Here is a 21,260-nt window from a genome sequence, read left to right on the forward strand (position 1 = left end):
TCTCATGTGCTCTGGGTGCCCAGGGCTAGCAGAGGGGTCTGGAGAGGATTGGAGCTGGGCGGCTGAGGTAGGTCTGAGCCCAGGGCTGAGGGTAGAGGCTGAAGACTGCCTGTGTGGAAGTGTCCCTTTAATAGCTGATGGCCTGGCCCAGCTTGGGCTCCTGCTTTGCCTCCTGCACGGCTGTGACTACAGCTGTCGTGCTGACTCATGTGTCCTGGCTGGCAGCAGGAGCTGGGAGCATGGGTGCCCCAGGGGCTGTGGCTGACTGGGGGCTTCTGGATTACAAGACGGAGAAGTATGTGATGACCAAGAACTGGAGGGTGGGCGCCCTGCAGAGACTGCTGCAGCTTGGGGTCGCAGCCTATGTGGTGGGGTAAGAGATGGGCTCCTTGCCAGGTGGTCAGGCCTGCTAGGCCGGGGGTTGAGGGTTGGGTTCTTCAGGGGCTGGGTTGAGGGGAGTAGGCTGGGACGGGGCGGGGGGGCAGGCAGGAGGAGAGGTCTTCCTGTGTCCAGAGGCCAGCGTGAGCAGACCGTGAGCTTGGTCCTGTGTGCCTATCTGCCTCCTCAGGGCTTTGCCCCAGCCCCGTGTTAGGCTCTGGGCACAAAGCAGGAGCAGCCCCAACCCTAATCCCGGGAAGCTGGGAGCTAGGGTAGCAAGCCAGGAGGCAGTCTTGGACATTTGTGTGGGCTGAAGCACTAACAAACCTCTCCCCCGCCCCTCCCCGCCCCCCCCCCCCCCCCCCGCTGAGAGAGAGAGAGATGACCAGTTCTAGCTGGGGCCCAGGGGAGTCTTTAGGAGGGACCTGGGTCTAGCAGAGGTAGGGTGTCAGTGGTAGGGGTCATCTCAATCTGCGGCACTGGCTGTGGTACATGGGCAGTGTGTCTGGCCCAGGCCTCTGGGGTAGGAAATGACGCTGGACAGGTTATGTGGGAACGGAAGGGGAGGTGTGTGACTACAGGGAGGGGTGAATGGTGTCCTGCACACACCACACCACCCATCTCCTCCCCAGGTGGGCTCTCCTCGCCAAAAAAGGCTACCAGGAGCAAGACCTGGACCCCCAGGTCTCTGTCATCACCAAACTCAAAGGGGTTTCTGTGACACAGATCAAGGAGCTCGGGAACCGGCTGTGGGATGTGGCTGACTTTGTGAAGCCGCCACAGGTTAGCGCTGGGCCCTGCTGTCGAGCCCCAGTCCTCTGACACTGCCCTCCATGCCCTTGTGTCATGTATTAGAGAGAGGCCTGCCAGAAGAGGGGCCTCATGAGGCATGGCGCCTGGTCAGGGCTTTCAGGCATGTATAGGTTTCCAGATGGGCAGGGGACAAACGAGGGAACCCTGAGAAGCCAGGTCAGAGGAACTGTATTGACAAAGCCTGCATCTGGAAGGAAGTAGGGTATCTGGGAACAACTGGAGACTTGAGCTTGAGGGCAGGTGGGAAGGGCGTGGGAGCCCCTAGAGCTTCCCATTCTCCTGTTCCAGACCTGGGCCAGTGCAGTCGGGCACCCTCCTCTGTCCTCTCTAGGCCGTTGCCTAGCCCCTCCTCCCTCTACACAGTGACCCCATCCATACTGCCAATGCCCAAATTGTAGCCCCAGTGACTACCCTCCCTGAGCTGCCAAGCCTGTCCCAGATGCATACCCACCACGTCCAAAGAGGAGTCACCTCCCTTTTTCAATGCTGGCCTTTCTTCATACAGCGAGACTTGTGATGTCCACCAGCGTGAAAGCCTCCACACCTTCTTGTCCCTCCCTTCAGTTGATTCCATTTCCTAACACGTTTTACTACTGCCTGTGCCAGCCCTGGATGAGGCTTTGGTCTCCCAATAGATCCTTGGCTTCTTCTCTTGCCCACTCCCCGCCCAGGTGTACTCTCCACAGCAGGCAAGCCAGGACCCTTCCAGGCCCTGCTTTCACCCTTTGAAGGTCCCCTTCCATGATGGTGGCCGCCAAGCCCCTCTATAGGCTGAGTGCTGCCACACCTCCGACTGCCCTTTCCAGACCTCACCTCCCTCCCCGGGCATGAACTCCCCAGACATGCAGAGCCCTGGGTGTCACCTCCCTGTCCTTGGCCGTCCTCTGACCTGCCAGATGTGTGATAAGGAGCCCACCTGTCCAACTAGCCCCAGACGGGGCCCAGCCCAACCCAGCTCTGAATTTTCAGTGCTTAGAAGCAAGAGGCTCCTGGAAAATTCCAGTTGAGTAAATGAGTGTGAATGAGGGAAATAGCCTTGTCCCAAAGGGGTGACCATGGGTTGAGACCCCGTGGGCTCAGAAATGGCCCAAAACCCAGCCAGCCTCCCATCCCCACCTCAACCTGCCTCTCTGGCGGCATTTTTCTGGGGGACAGGATTGGCGACTAGATGGGGCTGGGACCTCTGCCCTTGGACATCAGGCTGCTGGCCTCTGACCTCTCCAGTGGAGGCAGCCAAGCAAGGGTCAACACCAGGACTTGTCTCCTAGGGAGAAAATGTGTTCTTCTTGGTGACCAATTTCCTTGTGACACCGGCCCAAGTGCAGGGCAGGTGCCCAGAGGTAAGGCTGCTGGAGCCTCCCCGTGGGTCCCTGGGCTCTCCTGCCACCCCTAGTTCACCGGTCAGTCCCCTTTCTCCTTCCTTCTCCTTCTCAGACAACCAAGAGCTCACTGTGTGTTTATTTTACCCCTGGGGTAAAACCTCTCCATGAATTCTTTCACTTCATCTTCACAAATACGCATGGTAGGAATGATTGTTATTCCCATTTGAGATAAGCAGACTGAGGCTCAGAGAGGCTGAGTTGCTTGCCCAAGGCCTCACAGCCTGAGGGCAAGAGAGCAGAGATGGAGGCTTAGTTCCATTGACCCTAGTGCCCCAGCTCTGGACCTCTGAGCACTGAACTCTTATGCCTTCCACTGTCCCCCGTTGTTCCCTGTGAGGGGCCCTGGCCCCTCCCCACTCTGTTCCTACCTCTCCAGGGCACGAAGCATGGGTGGGCTCTAACAGTAAAAACAAAGCTTCTCTATGCCCAGCCTCTATTAATGCATCCCAAGGTAGCTTCCTTTTTTGTGGGAAAGCATAGCACACATAGCCACTTATTATCTCTGGGTATTTTGTGTGTGTGTGTGTGTGTGTGGTAAAGATATAATATTTTTTATATAATGTGTAAAATATATACAAGTCCCTGGGTGGCATGAACAGTTTGCTCTTGGTTGCTATCTAAAGGTTGGCAGTTCAAACCCAACCTGCAGCACTGTGGAAGAAAGGCCTGACAACCTTCTTCCATAAAGATTACAGCCAAGGAAACCCTATGGAACATTTCTACTCCAACACACAGGGTTGTCATGAGTTGGAATGGATTCCATGACAAATAGAAGAAGAAATACATGTAACAAAACATTTGCCACCTTAACCTTTTTTACATGCACAGTTCAGTGACATTAGTTACGTTCACCTTGTTGTGCAACCATCTCTTCACATTTTTTCATAACTCTGGTCAAGCCAGGTGTCCCCGCCCTCTTGTTCATTTCCCATCAGGAAATGCAGGTTTCCCCCTGAAATAACACCTTGTGCCCTTGCCTGGGGATGTCCCTAGGGATCTGTGTCTATCATGGAACACACTCTTGTCCCCAGATGTAAATTTGGTTTGAACAGTTGGGACCCAGGACATAGCCCTGGGAATCTGCCTCCATGGTGATATCGAGGGTGGACATTTAATCCCTTGCTGGGCTGGAGGGTAACTGTGCAGTCATTTGTCCCCTAGCCGTGATGGTTGCTCCCACCAAAGTCACTGTGGATGCCCAGTGCCTGTGGTTGGCCCCTGTCCATAGAGAGCAGAGGTGTCCGCACAAAGGACGCGCTACTCTTGATGATCCCAAATGACATTCTTTCCTTCCTAAACGCTCTAAAAAAAAAAAAACACACCAACAAAAAAACAGTTGCTGTTGAGTGGACTTGACTAACAGTGACCCCATGTGTGTCAGAGTAGAACTGTGCTCCGTAGGGTTTTTTTTTTTTAAATCCTGGTGAAAATATACATAACAAAGCATATGTCGTCTCAACAATTTCTATATGTACATTTCAATAACATTGATTTAGTTTTTCAAGTTGTGCAACCATTCTCACTATCCTTTTCCAGATCATTCCACCACCATTAACATCAACTCAGTGCCCCTAAACCAAAACTTCCAGTTTCCCTCTCCCTTCCATCCTTGGTAACCACTGATGGTCTTTGGCTTCTATGTATTTGCCTATTTCATATAAGTGAGATCATACAGTATTCATTTTTTTTGCGTGTGTGACTGACTTACTTTGCTCAGCATGGTATTTCCAAGGCTCATATGTATCAGAATTTCAGTTCTCTTCATGGCTGAGTAATATTCCATTGTGTGTATATACCACGGAAACTCTGGTGGCGTAGTGGTTAAGTGCTATGGCTGCTAAGCAAAGGGTTGGCAGTTTAAATCCACCAGGTGCTCCTTGGAAACTCTATGGGGCAGTTCTGCTCTGTCCTATAGGGTCACTATGAGTCGGAATCAACTCGACGGCACTGGGTTTGGGTTTTGGGTGTATACCACGTTTTGTTTATTCATTCTTCTGTTGACGGACGTTTCCTTTGTTTCCACCTTTTGGCTATTGTGAAAAGTGCTGCAATGAGCATGGTGTACAAGTTTCTGTTTGCAGGCCTATGTACTTCTTCTGGGTGTATACCTGGGAATGGGATTGCTGGGTCATATCCATACGGTTTTCAGTAGCTGATATTTTGGAAGTAGATGATTGCTAGGCCTTTCTTTTGAGGCACCTCTGGGTGGACTCAAATTGCCAACCTTTCGGGTAGCAGCCAACTACGTTAACCGTTTACACCACCTCGGGACTCCTAAATGCTCTACACCTAAACCAAACCCACTGCTGTTGAGTCGATTCCGACTCATAGAGAACAGCACCATAGGATTTCCAAGGCTATACATCCTTACAGAAGTAGACTGCCACATCTTTCTCCTGAGAAGCGGCTGGTGGGTTTGAACTGCTGACCTTTCAGTTAGCAGCCAAGCACTTAACTACTGCGCCACTAGCAAACCAACCAACCAACCCATTGCCCTGGAGTTGATTCCAACTTGTAGCTACCCTAGAGCTCCTTCCTAAATGCTCAGAAGGTGTCTGTTTGATGTTCAGTTTGTAGGCTGTTCTGAAGTTCTGCTGGGGGCCATGAGGCTGAGCTTCCTGGAATCCATGTGATTCCTCTTTGCCCAGATGTCTAGGCACTAGCCACTTGCATGTCTCCATGTGTTCCCAAGCAAGCCCACCAGAGTTGTGAGGCCAAGAAGCTGCCAGGGCTGGGCAAGAATTCATCAACTCTGAAGCCCAGCTATCTGGAAATAACCAGAGCTCCTGGCTGTTCTGTTGGGGAGGAGGCTGCCCCACCCTCCCAGCCCACATGTTCTGCATCCTTCACCCCTGAGCCTTGCCCTGGGCCAGGCCTGGTGCTCTGTACCCTGGGAGCTCTTGCACAGACAAAAAAAAAACAGCCATTGAAAACCCCATGCAGCACAGTTCTACTCTGACACACATGGGGTCGCCATTAGTCAAAGTTGACTCGACGGCGAATGCTTTGGTATTTTGGTTTGGCTCCCACTGGTGACAGAGCTCTTGGGGGGAAGGGATCTCACTCTGCCTTTGTGAAGCAGAATGCGCACCTGCGCGGGGCTCAACCCCTCGTGCTGCCTCCTTTTCTTGGCACTCTCTAGCTTTCCCATGTGCCCCTAACTCAGGGTACCCTGCAGGGCTAGGTTGGGAAGGGGCGTGGCCACCCTTCTGGGCTTCTGGTGACTCTGCTCTCTCGACCACCCTAGCATCCCTCTGTTCCACTCGCTGCCTGCTGGGCCGATGAGGACTGCCCTGAAGGAGAGACGGGAATACACAGCCACGGTATTGGGGGCTCAGTCTTCCAGCTCCCTTCTGACTGGGGTCGGGCCAGCTGGGACCCTGGGTTGGAGGGCTCCTGGGGGCAGGCCCCACCCAGCCTTTATCCCCCCTCCCCAGGCCCTGTGGAAATTTGAGGGCCTCGAGTTTATCTTGTGTTCTCAAGGCATAAAAACAGGCCAGTGTGTGGTGTTCAACGGGACCCACAGCACTTGCGAGGTCCGTGGCTGGTGCCCTGTGGAGAGTGGCGTTGTGCAAGGGTAAGTCTCACCCACCACCCCCACCAGTACAGGGCCCCCACAGCTGCAGAGGCCTGCCCTCATCCCCTCCCTTCCACCCTCAGGAAGCCCCTGCTGGCCCAGGCTGAGAACTTCACGCTCTTCATCAAAAACACTGTCACCTTCAGCAAGTTCAACTTCTCCAAGTAAGCCTGGGTGATCTTGGCTGGCCCCAGACCCTCCATGTCCAGTGCTCCACTGAGTCTGACTCCCGCCTCCGACCCCCTCCAGATCCAATGCACTGAAGACCTGGGATGCCACCTATTTCAAGCGCTGCCACTATGATCCACATGGCAGCCCCTACTGTCCAGTGTTCCGCATCGGGGACATTGTGCAGGCGGCAGGCGGGGCCTTTGAGGACCTGGCATTGTTGGTGGGTCAGCAGGCAGGGGTCTGAGAGGGCACAGACAGAAAGTCCCGGACTTGCCACCAGTGGGACAATGATATGATATGATCTGTGCAGGGTGGTGCTGTGAGCATCCGTGTCCACTGGCATTGTGACCTGGACCCCGGGGGCTCCGACTGCCAACCCCACTACTCCTTCCAGCTGCAGGAGAGGAGCTACAACTTCAGGTATGCCCCCGCATTTCCCCCAGTGCCAGGCCTGCTGGTCCTCGGTCAGTGTCCCTCTATGCCCATCCCCTTGACCACTTCTGAATGCTTCCTGCTGCGTGTACGGGTGGGGTTGAGGGTCCCAGAAAGTGGCTGGAGGGACAGGAGGGGCTGTTCTTAGCCCCATGTCCTCTTGCAGACTTTTTGGGGCTCCCTCCTGAGTCCTTCGTCCTCCCCCTTGCCCGTTCCCACACACTCATGCCCAGACCCCTGTACCAACCCCCTGCACCCTACCTTGCCTCCAGCTCCTCCCCTCCATTCCACAGGGGTCTTTCCTTTTGACTTTCCTCATAAATTTTGCTTAAAAAATTTCAAGGAAACTCTAGAAAAGTTCACAGATTAGTGCCACAAACAGCCATCATCTGAATTTACCAGTTTCTCACCGTTTGCCACATTTGCATCCTCCCTTTGAAGGGCAAGATGGGTCTATTTAGGTTGATTTCAAAGGGAAACATTTGAAAGGAAGTGGCAGACACCCAGACAGGTACCCCTTTTGACACCATCCCCTATCCCCAGAACGAGCTCCCCCATGTGACCACTGTACTATTGTCACACTGTCTTAAACTCCTAGGGCTGCTGTAACAGAAATACCACAGTAGGTGGCTTTAATGAACAGAAAGTTATTTTCTCACAGCTCAGGAGGCTAGAAGTCCAAATGTGGAGCACTGGCTCTAGGGGAAGGCTCTCTGTCTCTCTTGGCTCTGGGGGAAGATCCTTGTTTCTTTCAGCTTTTGCAGCCATGGTGTTCCTCGGGTCCATGACAATCCTCGAATGGCACCTGACGTCCCCATTTGTGCTTGATTCTCTCTGCATCTCTGCTGCTCCTTATAACTCAGAAGTGATTAGATTTAGGACATATCCTACATTGATTGGAAACCCTGGTGGCGTAGTGGTTAAGTGCCACAGGTGCTAAACAAAGGGTCAGCAGTTCAAATCCTCCAGGCGCTCCTTGGAAACTCTATAGGGCAGTTCTACTCTGTCCTATAGGGTCACTATGAGTTGGAATTGACTCTACGGCCCTGGGTTTGGTTTTTTTGGTTTTCCTACATTGATAGGGCTCATTAACATAACAAAGAAACCCCTATTCCCAAATGGGATTACATCCATGGCTATAGGGATTAGGTTTCCAATTCACCCATACCTTGGAAGGATGCAGTTTGATCTATAACAGTCCCCCTGAGGTCCTCCTGCCACCTCATGTGACTTCGTCATGCCCTTGCATGCCCTGGTGCTCTGATACACAGCCACTGAGCCCAGGGATGAAGGCCTCCGTGGTACTGCCTGGTCTGGCTTTGCAACCATGTCTGGTTGGCTCCTCGCCTGGCCCTGCTCCCTCTCCTCTGTGCCCACCATGGCCTTACTTGCCCTTGCCTAGATACCTTCCTGATCTCTGCAAAATAGCCGGCACGTTCTTCCAGGCCAAGCCTCAATGCTTCCCTTTCAGAAAGTCTCCCTTGCCCTCCCACCTGCCCTCAATCCCCATTGCCAGTGTCTATTTAGGGATCCTCTGTGTCCCCACCCTCCCATCCCCTTTGCAGGCAGGGAGCTCCCGAAAGGCAGGTCCTGCTTTTTTCCTGTGTCCTCAGCAGCTACCCAGGGCTGAGACTCAGGGCTCAGTGGCTTAGTAAGCACATGAACTGGGAGGGCTGGCTGGCTCGGGAGTGGGCAGAGCTGGCCCTCTGAGTGCTCTCTTCTGTTCCAGGACAGCCACTCACTGGTGGGAGGCCTCTGGTGTGGAGGCCCGGAGCCTGCTCAAACTCTACGGGATTCGCTTTGACATCCTTGTCACTGGGCAGGTAGGGCCAGGCCAGGGGGATGAGGGGCAGATGGGCTGGGCTAGAGGGGTACACAGGGTCAGCCAAGGCTCTCTTAGGCAGGGAAGTTCGGGCTCATCCCCACAACTATTACCCTGGGCACTGGAGCAGCGTGGCTGGGTGTGGTGAGTCTGACCAGCTCGGGCTCCCCCCGGCTGCAGCAACTGTGTGCCCATGCATGCCCAAGCGCCCTGTGTCTGCCTGTCGAGTCTCAGAGTGAGGGCTGGGGAGCGCTGGAGGGCAGGATGGGGGCTGGGTCATGGGTCTGCCCTCCTCTCCCAGGTCACCTTCCTCTGTGACCTGCTGCTGTTGTATGTGGACGGAGAAGCCCATTTCTACTGGAGGACCAAGTACGAGGAGGTGAGCTGTGGATGGCCTGGATGCCGAGTTCTGCTGCAGTTTGGGAGGACATTGGCCCCGGCCCTGACCTGCTGTCCTCCTCTGTAGGCCAAGGCTCCGAAGGTGACGGCCAACTCTGTGCAACGAGCTGCCTTTCATGCCCCCCTTAGCTGGGCTAGCACCAGCCCCCACCGATGCTGCGGGAACCCTAACACTGACACCAGGCCGGCCCCATCTGGATGCTGACACCAGTGGGTCCCACCTGCTGGCTCCTTCCTGAGGCCTGCAGCTATTCCCTGCTGGGTCGGGGTTTGGGAAGGCTGGGGTATTGCCTTGGGACCTCATGGATGAAGCCCCAGCAGGACCAGGGTGGGAGGCAGAGGGGCAAACCCACCCTTGTGCTCCCAGGCAGACTCTCTGCCCCTAACTCTGGCCTTGATAGGCAGCTCCCTGGGAGGCGCTTTGTACAGAGACCTGCAGCCTACCAGGTGCTGGCCTGCTGGGGTCTCAGGATTCCTCCAGCAATAGCCCTCCCACTGGCTGTTACTCTGTATGGCTCCCACCCCTCTTCCCCCTGCTGGCACCTCATCATATGTGGAGACCCCTGCTCAGCGGCCCTTCACTGGGTTCTGTACAGCCTCAACTAGAGCCGGTGTGGTCTTCACTGCTCTGAGACTGGGCCACCTACAGCTGGTCCTCATCCAGTTTGGGCCTCATCCATGGCAAGAGGGGGCAGGTGGTCTGCCCCCCAGAACCCCAGAAAGGGCATGGGCACAACTCTTGGCCACACATGCTCAGTTCTGAGCACCAGCCACTTCCCAATGACAGCCTCAGGCTATGGGAGGCTGGATGGAGAGAAGAGGGCTCATGAGCTGAAGTGACAGTCAATGCGTCCTTTGGGACCATCTATATGCCTCCTTGGTGGACCCCCCTAGCCCAATACCCTCCCCAACCTGCCCACCAGGCTCCCTGCTGGGGACAGCAGGTACCTCTGCAATTTACTCCCATACAAGCCATGTCTAGGAAACTACCCACCCCCACTGGAGCCCTTGACCTTTAGCAGAGAGGAGTGGCTAGGAGCATTGTTACTAATCAAGGACACCAGGCAGATCTGGCCTCTAGCTGCCTGCAGGTTCTGGCTCTGGAACCTCCCCTGGGGCTTGGCCCAGCTGTCTGGAGAATTTTCTCAGGCCCCAGGGCCAAGTTCAGGACGAGCTGGATGGAGAGCTGCAGGAGCCAAGCCCTACCTTGGTCCCAGGGTGGTGGGCAGGGATGGGAGCATGCCCACCCCAGGGAGGTGAGGAGCTACTTTCTGCTGGGCCTCTGGTGACCTTAGGCGTGCTGGCTGCTTGCCCATGGAGCAGCATGGACCAGGTCAGGGAGGCCAGGGCTGGGGCTCAGGGGAGGCTAGCACCCAACACCGGCACCTCAACAAAGCCTTTGGATTCCTACTGCCTCTCAGTCCCCGGAAGGGTATTCCTGGGGAGGCAGGCTCAGAAGGGCTGGGCTGGGAAATTGTGGCCCATGAAGCTGGGTTCTGTCTGACGTGGAGACAGTAGAGGAGTAAAGCCTGCCAAACCACCAGCTTCCTGCGTCATCTCTGCAGAGCAGGAACGGGAAGGAGGAGTTGTCTGTAGCAGCCATAGCACAACCACGGGGAGACCAGTGGGGGAAGGGTACAGGAGGGACCTGGGCTTTCCCAGAGATACCCCGGACTGGCCCCACAGCCACCAGGTGGGCTGGAAGGTACGTGGGGCAAGTCTTGCCATGTGTGCACTCCCACATGTGTGCACCTTCACCTCCAGGCGGAGCGAGTGAGCCTTGGTAGCTGAGGGCTGTGGTGTAGGGAGAAACCAAAACAGGGATCCAAGCTTGGAAACACTGTGTGCACGCCCAAGCAGCCATGTGGGCACGTGCCTGCGGGGGCGTGTGACCACACGTGTGTATGCCTCTGTGTCCCCAAGGAGGCCTTGGGTACATGCTGTGCTTTCTGGGAGCTCTGGGAACCAGGAGGACCATAGGAATCTGTAGCTTTTCAGGGGGCCTCCCTGGGGCCCAGGGGACATGTGGGGAGACTGGAGATGGAGCTCACTATCTTGTCAAGGGCCCCGCTGCCACTGGTCCCTGGGGAAGTGGGCTGCTCCTGGTGCACGTAGGGGTGTGTGTGGATCTCCACTGAACTAGGCAGAGGGCGCTGGCCTGAGAGGAGGAGCCCAGGACCCAGGCCTGGCCATCCCTGACCCAGTTGTCACCTCCTCCTTGCGGAGCCTCAGTGTTATCATTGTGGGCCGAGGACAATCCTCTGGTTCCCAGGGTGTTGGTGAGGACTCAGATGCCACAAAGAACACCACAGTGGACACAGTGGTAGGCCATGTGGAAGGTCGAGCAGTTATTATTGTGGATGCCCTGGGACTGCGGGCCTCTTCCTCCCACCCTGCCGCCATATCTGCCCAGGTAGCTGGAGTTGGTCACAACTGGAATGTGCTGAGTGAAGAGTCCACAACAGCTCCGGCCACAGCCCCACTCCCGGAGACCCAAAGTTCAGCAACAGGGCTAAGGTCCTAAGGTCCTGAGGACCCCCTCCCTTGGAGGTGGGGGACAACTGGCCTCACGGGCTGGTTGGCTACTCCATGCAGCTGGCCTCTGGGGCAGGCACCTGGCTGGAGGGTTGCACAGCCTGCACTGTCTCCTCCAGGCTGCCGCTGGGGAACACCACGTAGCGTGTGGCAGTCAGCCCTAGCGGCTCCCGAAGGTTCTCCTTGCTGTGCCGGATGCCGTAGCCGAAATACACAGCGAGTCCTGCAGGGGTGCAACAAGGCTGAGGGGCAGCTCCCCACCCCGCTCACCCTCCTCCTGTAACCACGCAGGGTCCTGAACCCTAGGGTCATGCTGGCCCCACTCACCGACCAGCAGCCAGATGCCGAAGCGCAGCCAGGTCAGGTAGCTCAGCTTCAGCATGAGGGAAATGTTGAGGAGGATGCTCAGGGCTGGAGTCAGGGGCACCAGGGGGATCTGAGGGGACAAGCGTGGGGCTGGGCCGGGCTACAGGAGAGATCTGCCAGCCCAGGGCCTGACTGCATGGAAAACCACAGAGCCTTTCTGTACCTCTGGAGAATCTGAGGGCATCCCTGGGTGGTACAAACAGTTAACAAGCTCAGCTGCTAACCAAAAGGTTGGTAGTTCGAACCCACCCAAAGGTGCCTAGGAAGAAAGGCCTGGTGATCTGCTTCCAAAAGGTCACAACCTTGGAAACCCTATGAAGCACAATTCTACTCTGGACTTACAGGGTTGCCGTAAGTCGGAATCAACTCCACTCCAACTGGTTTGGGTTTTTTTGGTTTGGTGATTTTGGAGCCAAGCACCAGCTCACCATACAGAAAGACAGGGGGATGCACTTGGTGGCCTCCCAGCCCTCCAAGCCTTTGTTCATTCTGTGGCACCCCTGGACTTGGGGCTGAGGGAGCGACTGGACCGAAAGCCAGGGGTTGCTGGCTGGAGGAGGTACCTGGAAGGTATCCAGTGGGCGCTGTTGCTGGTGGGCTCCCAGGATGAGGAGACTGAGCAGAAACACGCTGAAGCTGAGCAGGAGCAACAGGAAGTAGGCCCAGCGAGGGAGGTGAAGGGCCGAGCCACCGAAGACCACCACACAGCCCAGGGTGATGGCTGAGGCCACCAGGATGCTGATGGCCCACGTCACAGCACCACCGGGGCTGCACCTATCCAGGAAACCCAGGTAGGGTCTCAGGGCTGGTCGCAGCTGCCCGGGCTCATGGGCTGAGGCCTGCCCAGTGTCCACCAGCTGTAGGCGGTCTGAGAAGGAGCTGTGCTCCTTGGTCAGAGGGCCTGGGCTGGATGGGCCCGGGGAGCTGGGTGGAGAAGCCTTCTGGAAGCGCAGCACTATGATGCTGGTGGCCACGAAGGTGTAGGCCAGCAGCGTGCCGATGGACAAGAACTGGACCAGCGCCTCGAGGTCCAGCAGCAGTGCCAGGAGGGCCATGAGGACCCCGAACACCATGATGCCCACCACAGGCACCTGTGTCCGGGGGTGCACACGGGCAAACACCTGGAAGAAGAGCCCATCGGTGGCCATGGCATAGACGATGCGTGGCAGGGAGAAGAGGTTGCTGAGCAGGACGGTGTTCATGGCTGCAACAGATAGTGGGGAGTTGGTCAGCACAGTGAACAGGCCTACCAGGGGCCCCTGACAGGGGCCAGGGTGCAGACCCCCTTTGGGAACATGGACATGAGCACACCCAGGAATGGGACGCTCCAGTTTAGGTCTCATTGGGGGATCTGACATGGTAATAGGTCCCTCTGCCCAGGAAAGGACCTGTAAGCATGTGCCTGGAACTGCCATTCTAAGTACAACTGGAAGAGGGAGTGTGAGGGGGGAGTCTCTAATAGATACAGCCTCCCTGGGCCTATTATACAGCTGGTAAAACTGAGGCCCAGATGGCGAAAACTCAGCACAGGAGGCTCCTCTGCCCTCCCTGCTTGTTCCCACCCTGCCCAGATGGGCCCCTCACCACAGATGGAGCCAACTGCCACGATGAAGCCAGCCCAGCTGTAGCCACGCCGATAGAAGGCATCGGCAAGTGCTGAGTCCGGGTCGAGGCTGTGCCAGGGCACCATGAGGGTGAGCACGGAGGAGACCAGGATGTAGGCACTAGCTACCAGGCTGAGTGAGATGGCGATGGCCATGGGCACTGCCCGCTTCGGGTTTTGGGCCTCCTCACTGGAGGTGGCAATGACATCAAAGCCCACAAAGGCATAGAAGCAGGTGGCAGTACCGGCCAGGATGCCTGAAAAGCCGAAGGGTGCAAAACCGCCCTCCTCGGCACTCCAGTTGTGCGGGCGGGCCAGGATGAAGCCCAGGGTGATGATGAAGAGAATGACGCCCAGGCTGATGGCCGAGAAGGTGTGATTGAGCCAGGAGGAGACGCGGGCCCCACAGGAGACAAAAACCGAGGCGAGGAGCAGGATGCCCGCAGCCAGGAAGTCTGGGTAGCGGGCCAGCAAGGGTACCTGCCAGATGCCCAGGTGGGTCTCAGTGAAGTTTCGGATTTGGTGGCTGAAGATGGCGTCCAGGTAGCCGCTCCAGGCACGGGCCACGGCGGCGCCCCCTATGAGGTACTCGAGAAGCACATTCCAACCAATGAGGAAGGCCCACAGCTCACCCATGGACACGTAGGTGAACAGGTAGGCAGAGCCTGTGCGGGGCACACGTGCCCCGAACTCAGCATAGCACAGGGCGGCTAGCAGAGAGGCTGCAGCGGCCACGGCAAAGGACACCACCACGGCGGGGCCAGCCATCTTCTTGGCCACAGTGCCTGTGAGTACATAGAGCCCTGACCCCACCATGCCACCCACACCCAGCAGGGTCAGGTCCAGCATGGAGAGGCAGCGCCGCAGTGACGTGTCCATGGTGGTCTCCTCCAGTGGCTTCAGTCGGTTCAGCTTCCGGCAGAAGCGCACCAGGCTGACCGCACTGGGCAGTCCTCGGGCCATGGTGGACAGCAGAGCTGGGCACAGAGCCAGACGGCACCTGTCTGGGCCAAAGGGGAACGACAGGTTGCCCAGCCAGGTCCTGGCCAGCCTTCAGTCCCTCCTGGACACCCCACCCCCAGCCTCTTTCTGTCCGCAGCTCTGAGCGCCTGGATACTGGGCACCACATGTGGGCCTGTTGGAGAGCAGGGGTCAAGGCTTGCAGGCAGGGGGGTCACAGGGAAGCATGAGAGGTCCCATCTGCCCCTTTGGGCAGTTGTAGGGGACCTGGAGGGGAGCAGGGTGGCACTGAGGGTGGGGAGGTGACAGCTCCAGGGAGCACTACCTGGGAACCACTCCGTGGTCTGGTATCCAGAGCAAGGTGGAAACGCAAGGCTTCCGGGGACCTGGGCCAGATCGCTAGGACCCGGAACAGGAGCGGCTCTGCGGCCCGGGCGTGGCCCAATCGGCCGCCGGTCCTCAGACAGCTGTGATCGCCCCCCCAATCCCCACCCGCGGGATGGCGGATCAGCGAACCGGTCGGAGTTGGGGGTGCTTGGGCCCTGCGCCCTGAAGCCGAAGCCCCACGCACCTCCCCTTGCCAGGAAACGTCACCGCCTCCAGAGCCAGCTTCAGCGCGCCCGTGTGCCCAGGCACCCGAGTTTTCGCCTCGGCCAGGGCCTCAGCACCCGCTGCAACCCACCTGCTGCCGCTGCCGCCGCCTCCGCCGCTCTGCGCGCTGCACCCGCTCCTCCCTCCCGCCCTCCGGCGCCGACGGTGCGCAGGGCCCGCCCCCACTCCGCGCCGGGATCCCTCGTGCCGCCCCGCGCGCCCACCCCGCGGCCCAGATCCCGCACGCTGCCGCGCCACTTGCACTCCTAACACAGCACTGTGGCCCCAACTCTTTGCCGGGATTCCACAAACCGCTCAGCCCTGGAGGTCACATACACACACCCGCCGCGGACCCAGATAGCCCACCTACACCTACCTCACAAAAACAAGACCAGAGCTCACCCGGTTCTGGGCAAGCTGTATCGCTGGACGGATTCACGGAAGAGAAGGTCCAGACCATAGGATAAATGACCTGGCTAAGGTCACCAGGATGGGCTTGGGGGCGGAGCTAAGGCGCAGATCTGGGACTCCAGAGCCCATCCACTTTCTATTGTGGCAGACTCCCGCCTTGAACCCTTACCCTAAGGCATATACCCCACCCACCTGGGCACTATCCAGGGCCCCCCATCCTGGGTGGCTAGGGACTGGGGCAGTGGTACAGTGGGTACAATGGGATGGCAGTAAGTCAAGTCGCACCTTGGGAAGAGAGGGCACTCAGTTTTTGTAAACCAGCTACAGACAAAGCCCCTGAAAGGAGCACAAGAAACCTCCTGGGACAGCCTGCAGGGGGTCTCCAGCATGGGCTCATCCAGGACCCTCCCAAGGTAATGGAGCCCCCCTCAGGCTCATGGGCATCAATGGACATCAGTGAGAGCTCGCCTCCCCACTACTGAACCCACTCCATGCAAGACCCCACACTGCGAGCGTGATCCCCCATCATACAACCGTCTCAAGCCTCTCTCAGGTTTATTATTCTTGGAGCTGAGGGGTCTTCATCCTTCTGCTGTTCCCTCTTCTCCGAAAGTGAAAAAGCTGATGTTAACTTGTTCATAGCAAAATGACAGCAACCAAACCAAGGCAAACCAAACCAAACCAAACCAAACTCATTGCCATCTTGTCGATTCTGACTCCAAGCAAAGCAAAGCAAAATCAAAAACAAAGAGGCTTTCTTTTCCCCCAGAGCATTATAAGAGTTTTCAACTTTGTATGTGGTTCGTGGAACTGGATCTTCGTGGCACCTACAGTCCTACTGGCTCAATGGGCCAATGACGGGATGTTATGACAAGATAATGCCACTTGGAACGCTGTGCCTTAGGAATAGGAGCCTTGGGCCCTTTCAATATTTGGTTGATACTGTCTTGAGGAACAGATAACATCTTTCCCACCTTGCCCCAGTGTTGCCTAAACATAACTGAATAGACTTCCTTTGTCCTGAAACATCAGGTTAATTTAGAAAAATGCAATTCAGATCAAGAGGCTGGGGCAGTTTTGTAACGGGAACTTCCCCCTTGCCTTACTGGTGGCCACTTAAGAGTTGGTGTGCAGTGGATCAGAGTGCTGACTTCTCGTCTGTCCAGAGAAGGTTCCTACCATACGCCCTTTCGTAGGCACCAACATACAATGGACATGGAGGACAAACTTTTTGTTTTTTCCTGGACAAAAAGATGTATGACAAAACATTTGCCAATTCAACAATTTTTACGTTTACAATTCAGTGACATTAAGTTCATCATGTTGTGCAATCATCGCCACTCTCCTTTTCCAAATTATTTCATCACGCTTAACAGAAATTCAGTGCCACCTGAGCAATAACTCCCTCCAGCCCTGGCAACTAAAAGCCAAGCCAGTTGCCATGGAGCTGATTCCAGCTCACGGCAACCCGTGTTCGTCAGAGGAGAAGTGTGCTCCGCAGGGTGGTCAGTGACTGGTTTTTCAGAAGTAGATTGCCAGGGCTTTCTTCTGAGGCACCCTTGAGTGCACTTGAACCTTGTTCTAGAGTAAAAACATCACAAAGTTTAGTAAAGCAAAAAAAAAATATTTATTTGGCATATATTCAAAAGGGCAAAAGTGGGAAGTGGACAAGCATGCTGCCAGAGCCGATGTCTAACCGAATCCAAGGAAATATTGAACCGAATCCAAGGAAATATTACAGAACAGACAAAAGTGGGAAAACTGACAAGCACGCTGCCACAGCCATGTCTGCCCGAGTCCAAGGGTTACAGAATAGGCAAGAATGGGAAAACGGACAAGCACGCTGCCACAGCCGTGTCTGTCCGAGAATCATCAGTGTATATTAACATTACAAATGGACAAAACCATTGAAAGCTTCACGTTTTCACAGATTGGCTAGAAACTGTGATTCTACATTTTGAATTGTCTTTTTGAACAATCGTTGGTACAGGTTTCAGTAACAACAGTTCGGAGGGTCTTCATTGGCTCAACAAATCTTACTATTCATTAAATGCTAACAGAAAAAGGTAAGAGTGGAAAGTTTGTGGGTCTTTCACGCTGTGTCTTCTGATTTCTTTATGTGAAAGCTTCCCTAAAAGTTGTTTTCCAAGATTGTCCTAGCTGATGTCTTTATACCTCAGGGACCAGTTGATATGTCCTTGTCAGTCCAGCTCCAGGTGGGTCACATTTTAGGACAGGGATTAATGGCTCCAATATTATCTCCTAAATCAACCTCCAACTTTTTGGTCAGCTGCTGAGTACATTAACCATTCGTATCACCAGGATTTCATTTTACCTGGATCCACAATCAACAGCCACGGAAGCAGCAGTCAAGAAATCAAAAGACGCATTGCATTGGACAAATCTGCTGCAAAGGACCTCTTCAAAGTGTTGAAGAGCAAAGATGTCACCCTGAAGACTAAGGTGCACCTGACCCAAGCCATGGTATTTTCAGTCACATCATATGCATGTGAAAGCTGGACAATGAATAAGGAAGACTGAAGAAGAGTTGACACCTTTGAATTGTGGTGTTGGCGAAGAATATTGACTATACCATGGACTGCCAAAAGAACGAACAAATCTGTCTTGGAAGAAGAGCGGCCAGAATGCACCTTAGAGGCAAGGATGGCGAAACTGTGTCTTACATACTTTGGACAAGTTGTCAGGAGGGATCAGTCCCTGGAGAAGGACATCATGCTTGGCAGAGTACAGGGTCAGCGGAAAAGAGGAAGACCCTCAACAAGGTGGACTGACACAGTGGCTGCAACAATGAGCTCAAGCATAACAACGATTGTAAGGACGGCGCAGGACCGGGCAGTGTTTCGTTCTGTTGTGTATAGGGTCGCTATGAATCGGAACCGACTTGACGGCACCTAACAACAACAACAACATCACCAGGGATGCCCTACCCCTGGTAATCACTAATAAACTTTGGTCTCTGTATGTTTGCCTACTTCATATAAACGAGATTAGATAATATTTGTCCTTTTGTATCTGATTTATTTCATTCACCAGAATGTTTTCAAGGTTCATCCATGTCATAGCATGTATCAGGACTTTATTTCTCTTTATGGCTGAGTAATACTCCATTATTTTTTTATGGCTATACCATACAATGTTCAACCATGCTGTAGCATCTGTCAGTATTTCATGTTTATCCCTTCATCTGTTGTTGGACATTTAGGCTGTTTCCACCTTTTGGCTATTGTGAATAGTGCCACAATGAACATTTGTGTACAGGTTTCTGTTTGTGTTCCTGCTTTCAAGTCTTTTGGGTATATATCTGGGATTGGGATTGCTGGGTCATATGGTAGTTCTATGTTTAACTTTTGGAGGAACTGCCAAACTTTTCCACAGCTATGAATTTTAAAATGCCAGGGATATGGCTGGGGGAAGTGCTTGGACTGCACTGAGCAAGGAAGTTACAGGCAGCAACTCTGTGGAGCTGTGGCGAAGATGAAGTATGGAAATAGAAGAGGAAGGAACACATCCCAGCTCATTCTACAAGGCTGGTATTACCCTGATACCCAAACCAGATAGGCATCACAAGAAAAGAGCACTAGAGACCAATATCCCTTATGAATATAGACACAAAAATCCTCAACCAAAAAGCATTTGACAAAATCCAACACTTTTTCACGATGAAAAGCACTCAGCAAACCAGAAATAGAAGGGAACTTCCTCAAGCAGATACAATCCATCTAAGAAAAATCCACAGCTAACAACATACTTAATGGTGACAGACTGAAAGCTTTCCCTCTTAAGATCAGGAGCAGGACAAGGATGTCCGTTCTTACTGCTGCTAATCAATACTGTACTAGAGATTCCAGCCAGGGCAATTAGGCAAGAAAAATCAATAAAAGGCATCCAGGTTGTAAAGGAAGAAGTGAAAGCAATCTTTTCACAGATGACATAATCTTGCATGTAGAAAATCCTAAGGAATCAACACACACATACACAAAAACTATTAGAGATAATAAACAAGCTCTGCAAGATAGATATGCTAAAATCAAATGTATTTCTATACAGTAAATAAAAAAAATATCCAAAAATGAAACTAAGAAAACAATTCCATTTATAATAGCATCACAAATAATAAAATACTTAGGGATAAATTTTACAGAAGAAGTGCAAGATTTGTACCCTGCAAAATTCCAAAACTTCATTGAAAGAAATTAAAGAAGACCCAAATAAATGGAAAGACACCCCGTGTTCATGGAAGAGAGGTGGGGTATTACTGGGCCATAAAAATGGATGAAATATTTCCTGAATTTCTGTTCGGGGAGTCGGAATAATTGGAAAAGGATAGTGGTAAGAGGCGCACAATTTGATGAATGTAATCAATGTCGCTGAATTGTACGTGTAAAAAATTGTTGAATCGGTAAATGTTTTGTTATATTTATTTTTACCACAATAATGATAATAATAAAAAAATAAAACTGATACATGCTACAGTATGGATGAACTTAGAAAGTATTATGCTAAGTGACAGAAGCCAGACACAAAAGACCACACATTGTATGATTCTGTTTATATGAAATGTCCAGAATAGGCAAATCCATGGAGACAGACAGATTAGTGGTTACCAGCGACTGCAAGAGGAGGAAATGGAGAGTGACTGCTAATGGGTGAAAATGTTCTAAAATTAGGTAGTGTGATGAGTACCTGTTAAAGGAGCAGAGTAAGAAGTCTGGAGACTGCCCACTCTTGTCACTTCTATTCATTATTGTATTAGAAGTCCTAGCCACAGCAATAAGATAAGAAAGAGAAATAAAAGGTATCTAGATGGAAAAGAAGAAGTAAAATTATCTTTTTCATGGATGATATGATCCTGTATATAGAAAATCCCAAAAATCTGCAGGAAAGCTCCTAGAGGAATTTAGGAGAGTTGCAGGGTACAAGGAAAACAAACAAATAGTAGTTGGGTTTCTAAATACCAGCAATGAGAAACCTGAAAAGGAAATTACGGAAAGGGTTCCATTTACAATAGCACCTAAGACAATAAAGTACCTAGGAAGAAAGTATATAAGATTTATACAACGAGAATTATAAAATACTGCTGAAAGAGATTAAATAAAGGGATAGTTTGGGACTGTTTGCTCTGTAAATTTTCACCTAAAGCAATAAATAAATAAGTACAGATGTTCCGTGGTCATGGGTTGGGAGACTTAATATGGCTAAGATGTCAGTACTACCCAAAGCAATCTGCAGATGCAACGCAATCCCAATAAAAATTCTAACACCCTTCTTTACAGAAGTAGAAAACCAACCCTCAACTTTACATGGAATGGCAAGAGGCCCCAAATAGCTAAAGCAATGTTGAAAGAGAAGAATGAAGTAGGAAGACCCATACTTCCTGATTTTAAAACATATTTGTGAAATGGGGGGAGTAGTAGTAGTAGCAATGTCAGACCTTGCCTAATTTCAGGAGCCCTAGTGGTGAGTGGGAAACCCTGGTGATGCAGTGGTTAAGTGCTACAGTTGCTAAACAAAAGTTCAGCGGTTTGAACCCACCAGGCGTTCCTTGGAAACCCTATGAGGCAGTTCTGTTCTGTCCTATTGGGTCACTATGAGTCAGAATTGACTCTACCACAATGGGTATACATATAATGTGAATCAAGATCAGCCCAAGACTGATACCTATGAGGAGGAGGTCAGATATACCTCCACCCTCCAAACTTTTTATCAGTTCTGACACCAGCCATCCTCCCCACAGCACTCTCTACTTTTCTACAGGGTTTGACAGTCTGTTGCAATGACCACACAGAACTCACATACCAT

General features: G+C 53.1%; 2 protein-coding genes across 2 annotated transcripts; one reads left to right on the forward strand and one right to left on the reverse strand.

Moving 5' to 3' along the window:
• Positions 1-239: 239 nt before the first annotated feature.
• P2RX6 (purinergic receptor P2X 6) lies at positions 240-9,206 on the forward strand. The gene is made up of 12 exons (XM_023559387.1): positions 240-373; positions 1,011-1,161; positions 2,460-2,531; positions 5,821-5,896; positions 6,057-6,150; positions 6,234-6,314; positions 6,400-6,541; positions 6,632-6,741; positions 8,483-8,576; positions 8,654-8,719; positions 8,877-8,954; positions 9,042-9,206. The coding sequence occupies exons 1-12, from the start codon at positions 240-242 to the stop codon at positions 9,177-9,179; spliced, it is 1,236 nt and encodes a 411-aa protein (XP_023415155.1). The 3' UTR covers positions 9,180-9,206.
• A 1,967-nt stretch (positions 9,207-11,173) lies between these two features.
• On the reverse strand, positions 11,174-14,549 carry SLC7A4 (solute carrier family 7 member 4). Its single transcript, XM_023559386.2, has 4 exons — positions 13,460-14,549; positions 12,439-13,079; positions 11,837-11,945; positions 11,174-11,732 (listed from the first exon to the last, which is right to left on the reverse strand). Exons 1-4 carry the CDS (start codon positions 14,439-14,441, stop codon positions 11,557-11,559), a joined length of 1,908 nt encoding a protein of 635 aa, XP_023415154.2. The 5' UTR covers positions 14,442-14,549; the 3' UTR covers positions 11,174-11,556.
• Positions 14,550-21,260: the final 6,711 nt, after the last annotated feature.

Source organism: Loxodonta africana, chromosome 19, assembly GCF_030014295.1.
Source record: "Loxodonta africana isolate mLoxAfr1 chromosome 19, mLoxAfr1.hap2, whole genome shotgun sequence".
Taxonomy (NCBI): Eukaryota; Metazoa; Chordata; class Mammalia; order Proboscidea; family Elephantidae; genus Loxodonta; species Loxodonta africana.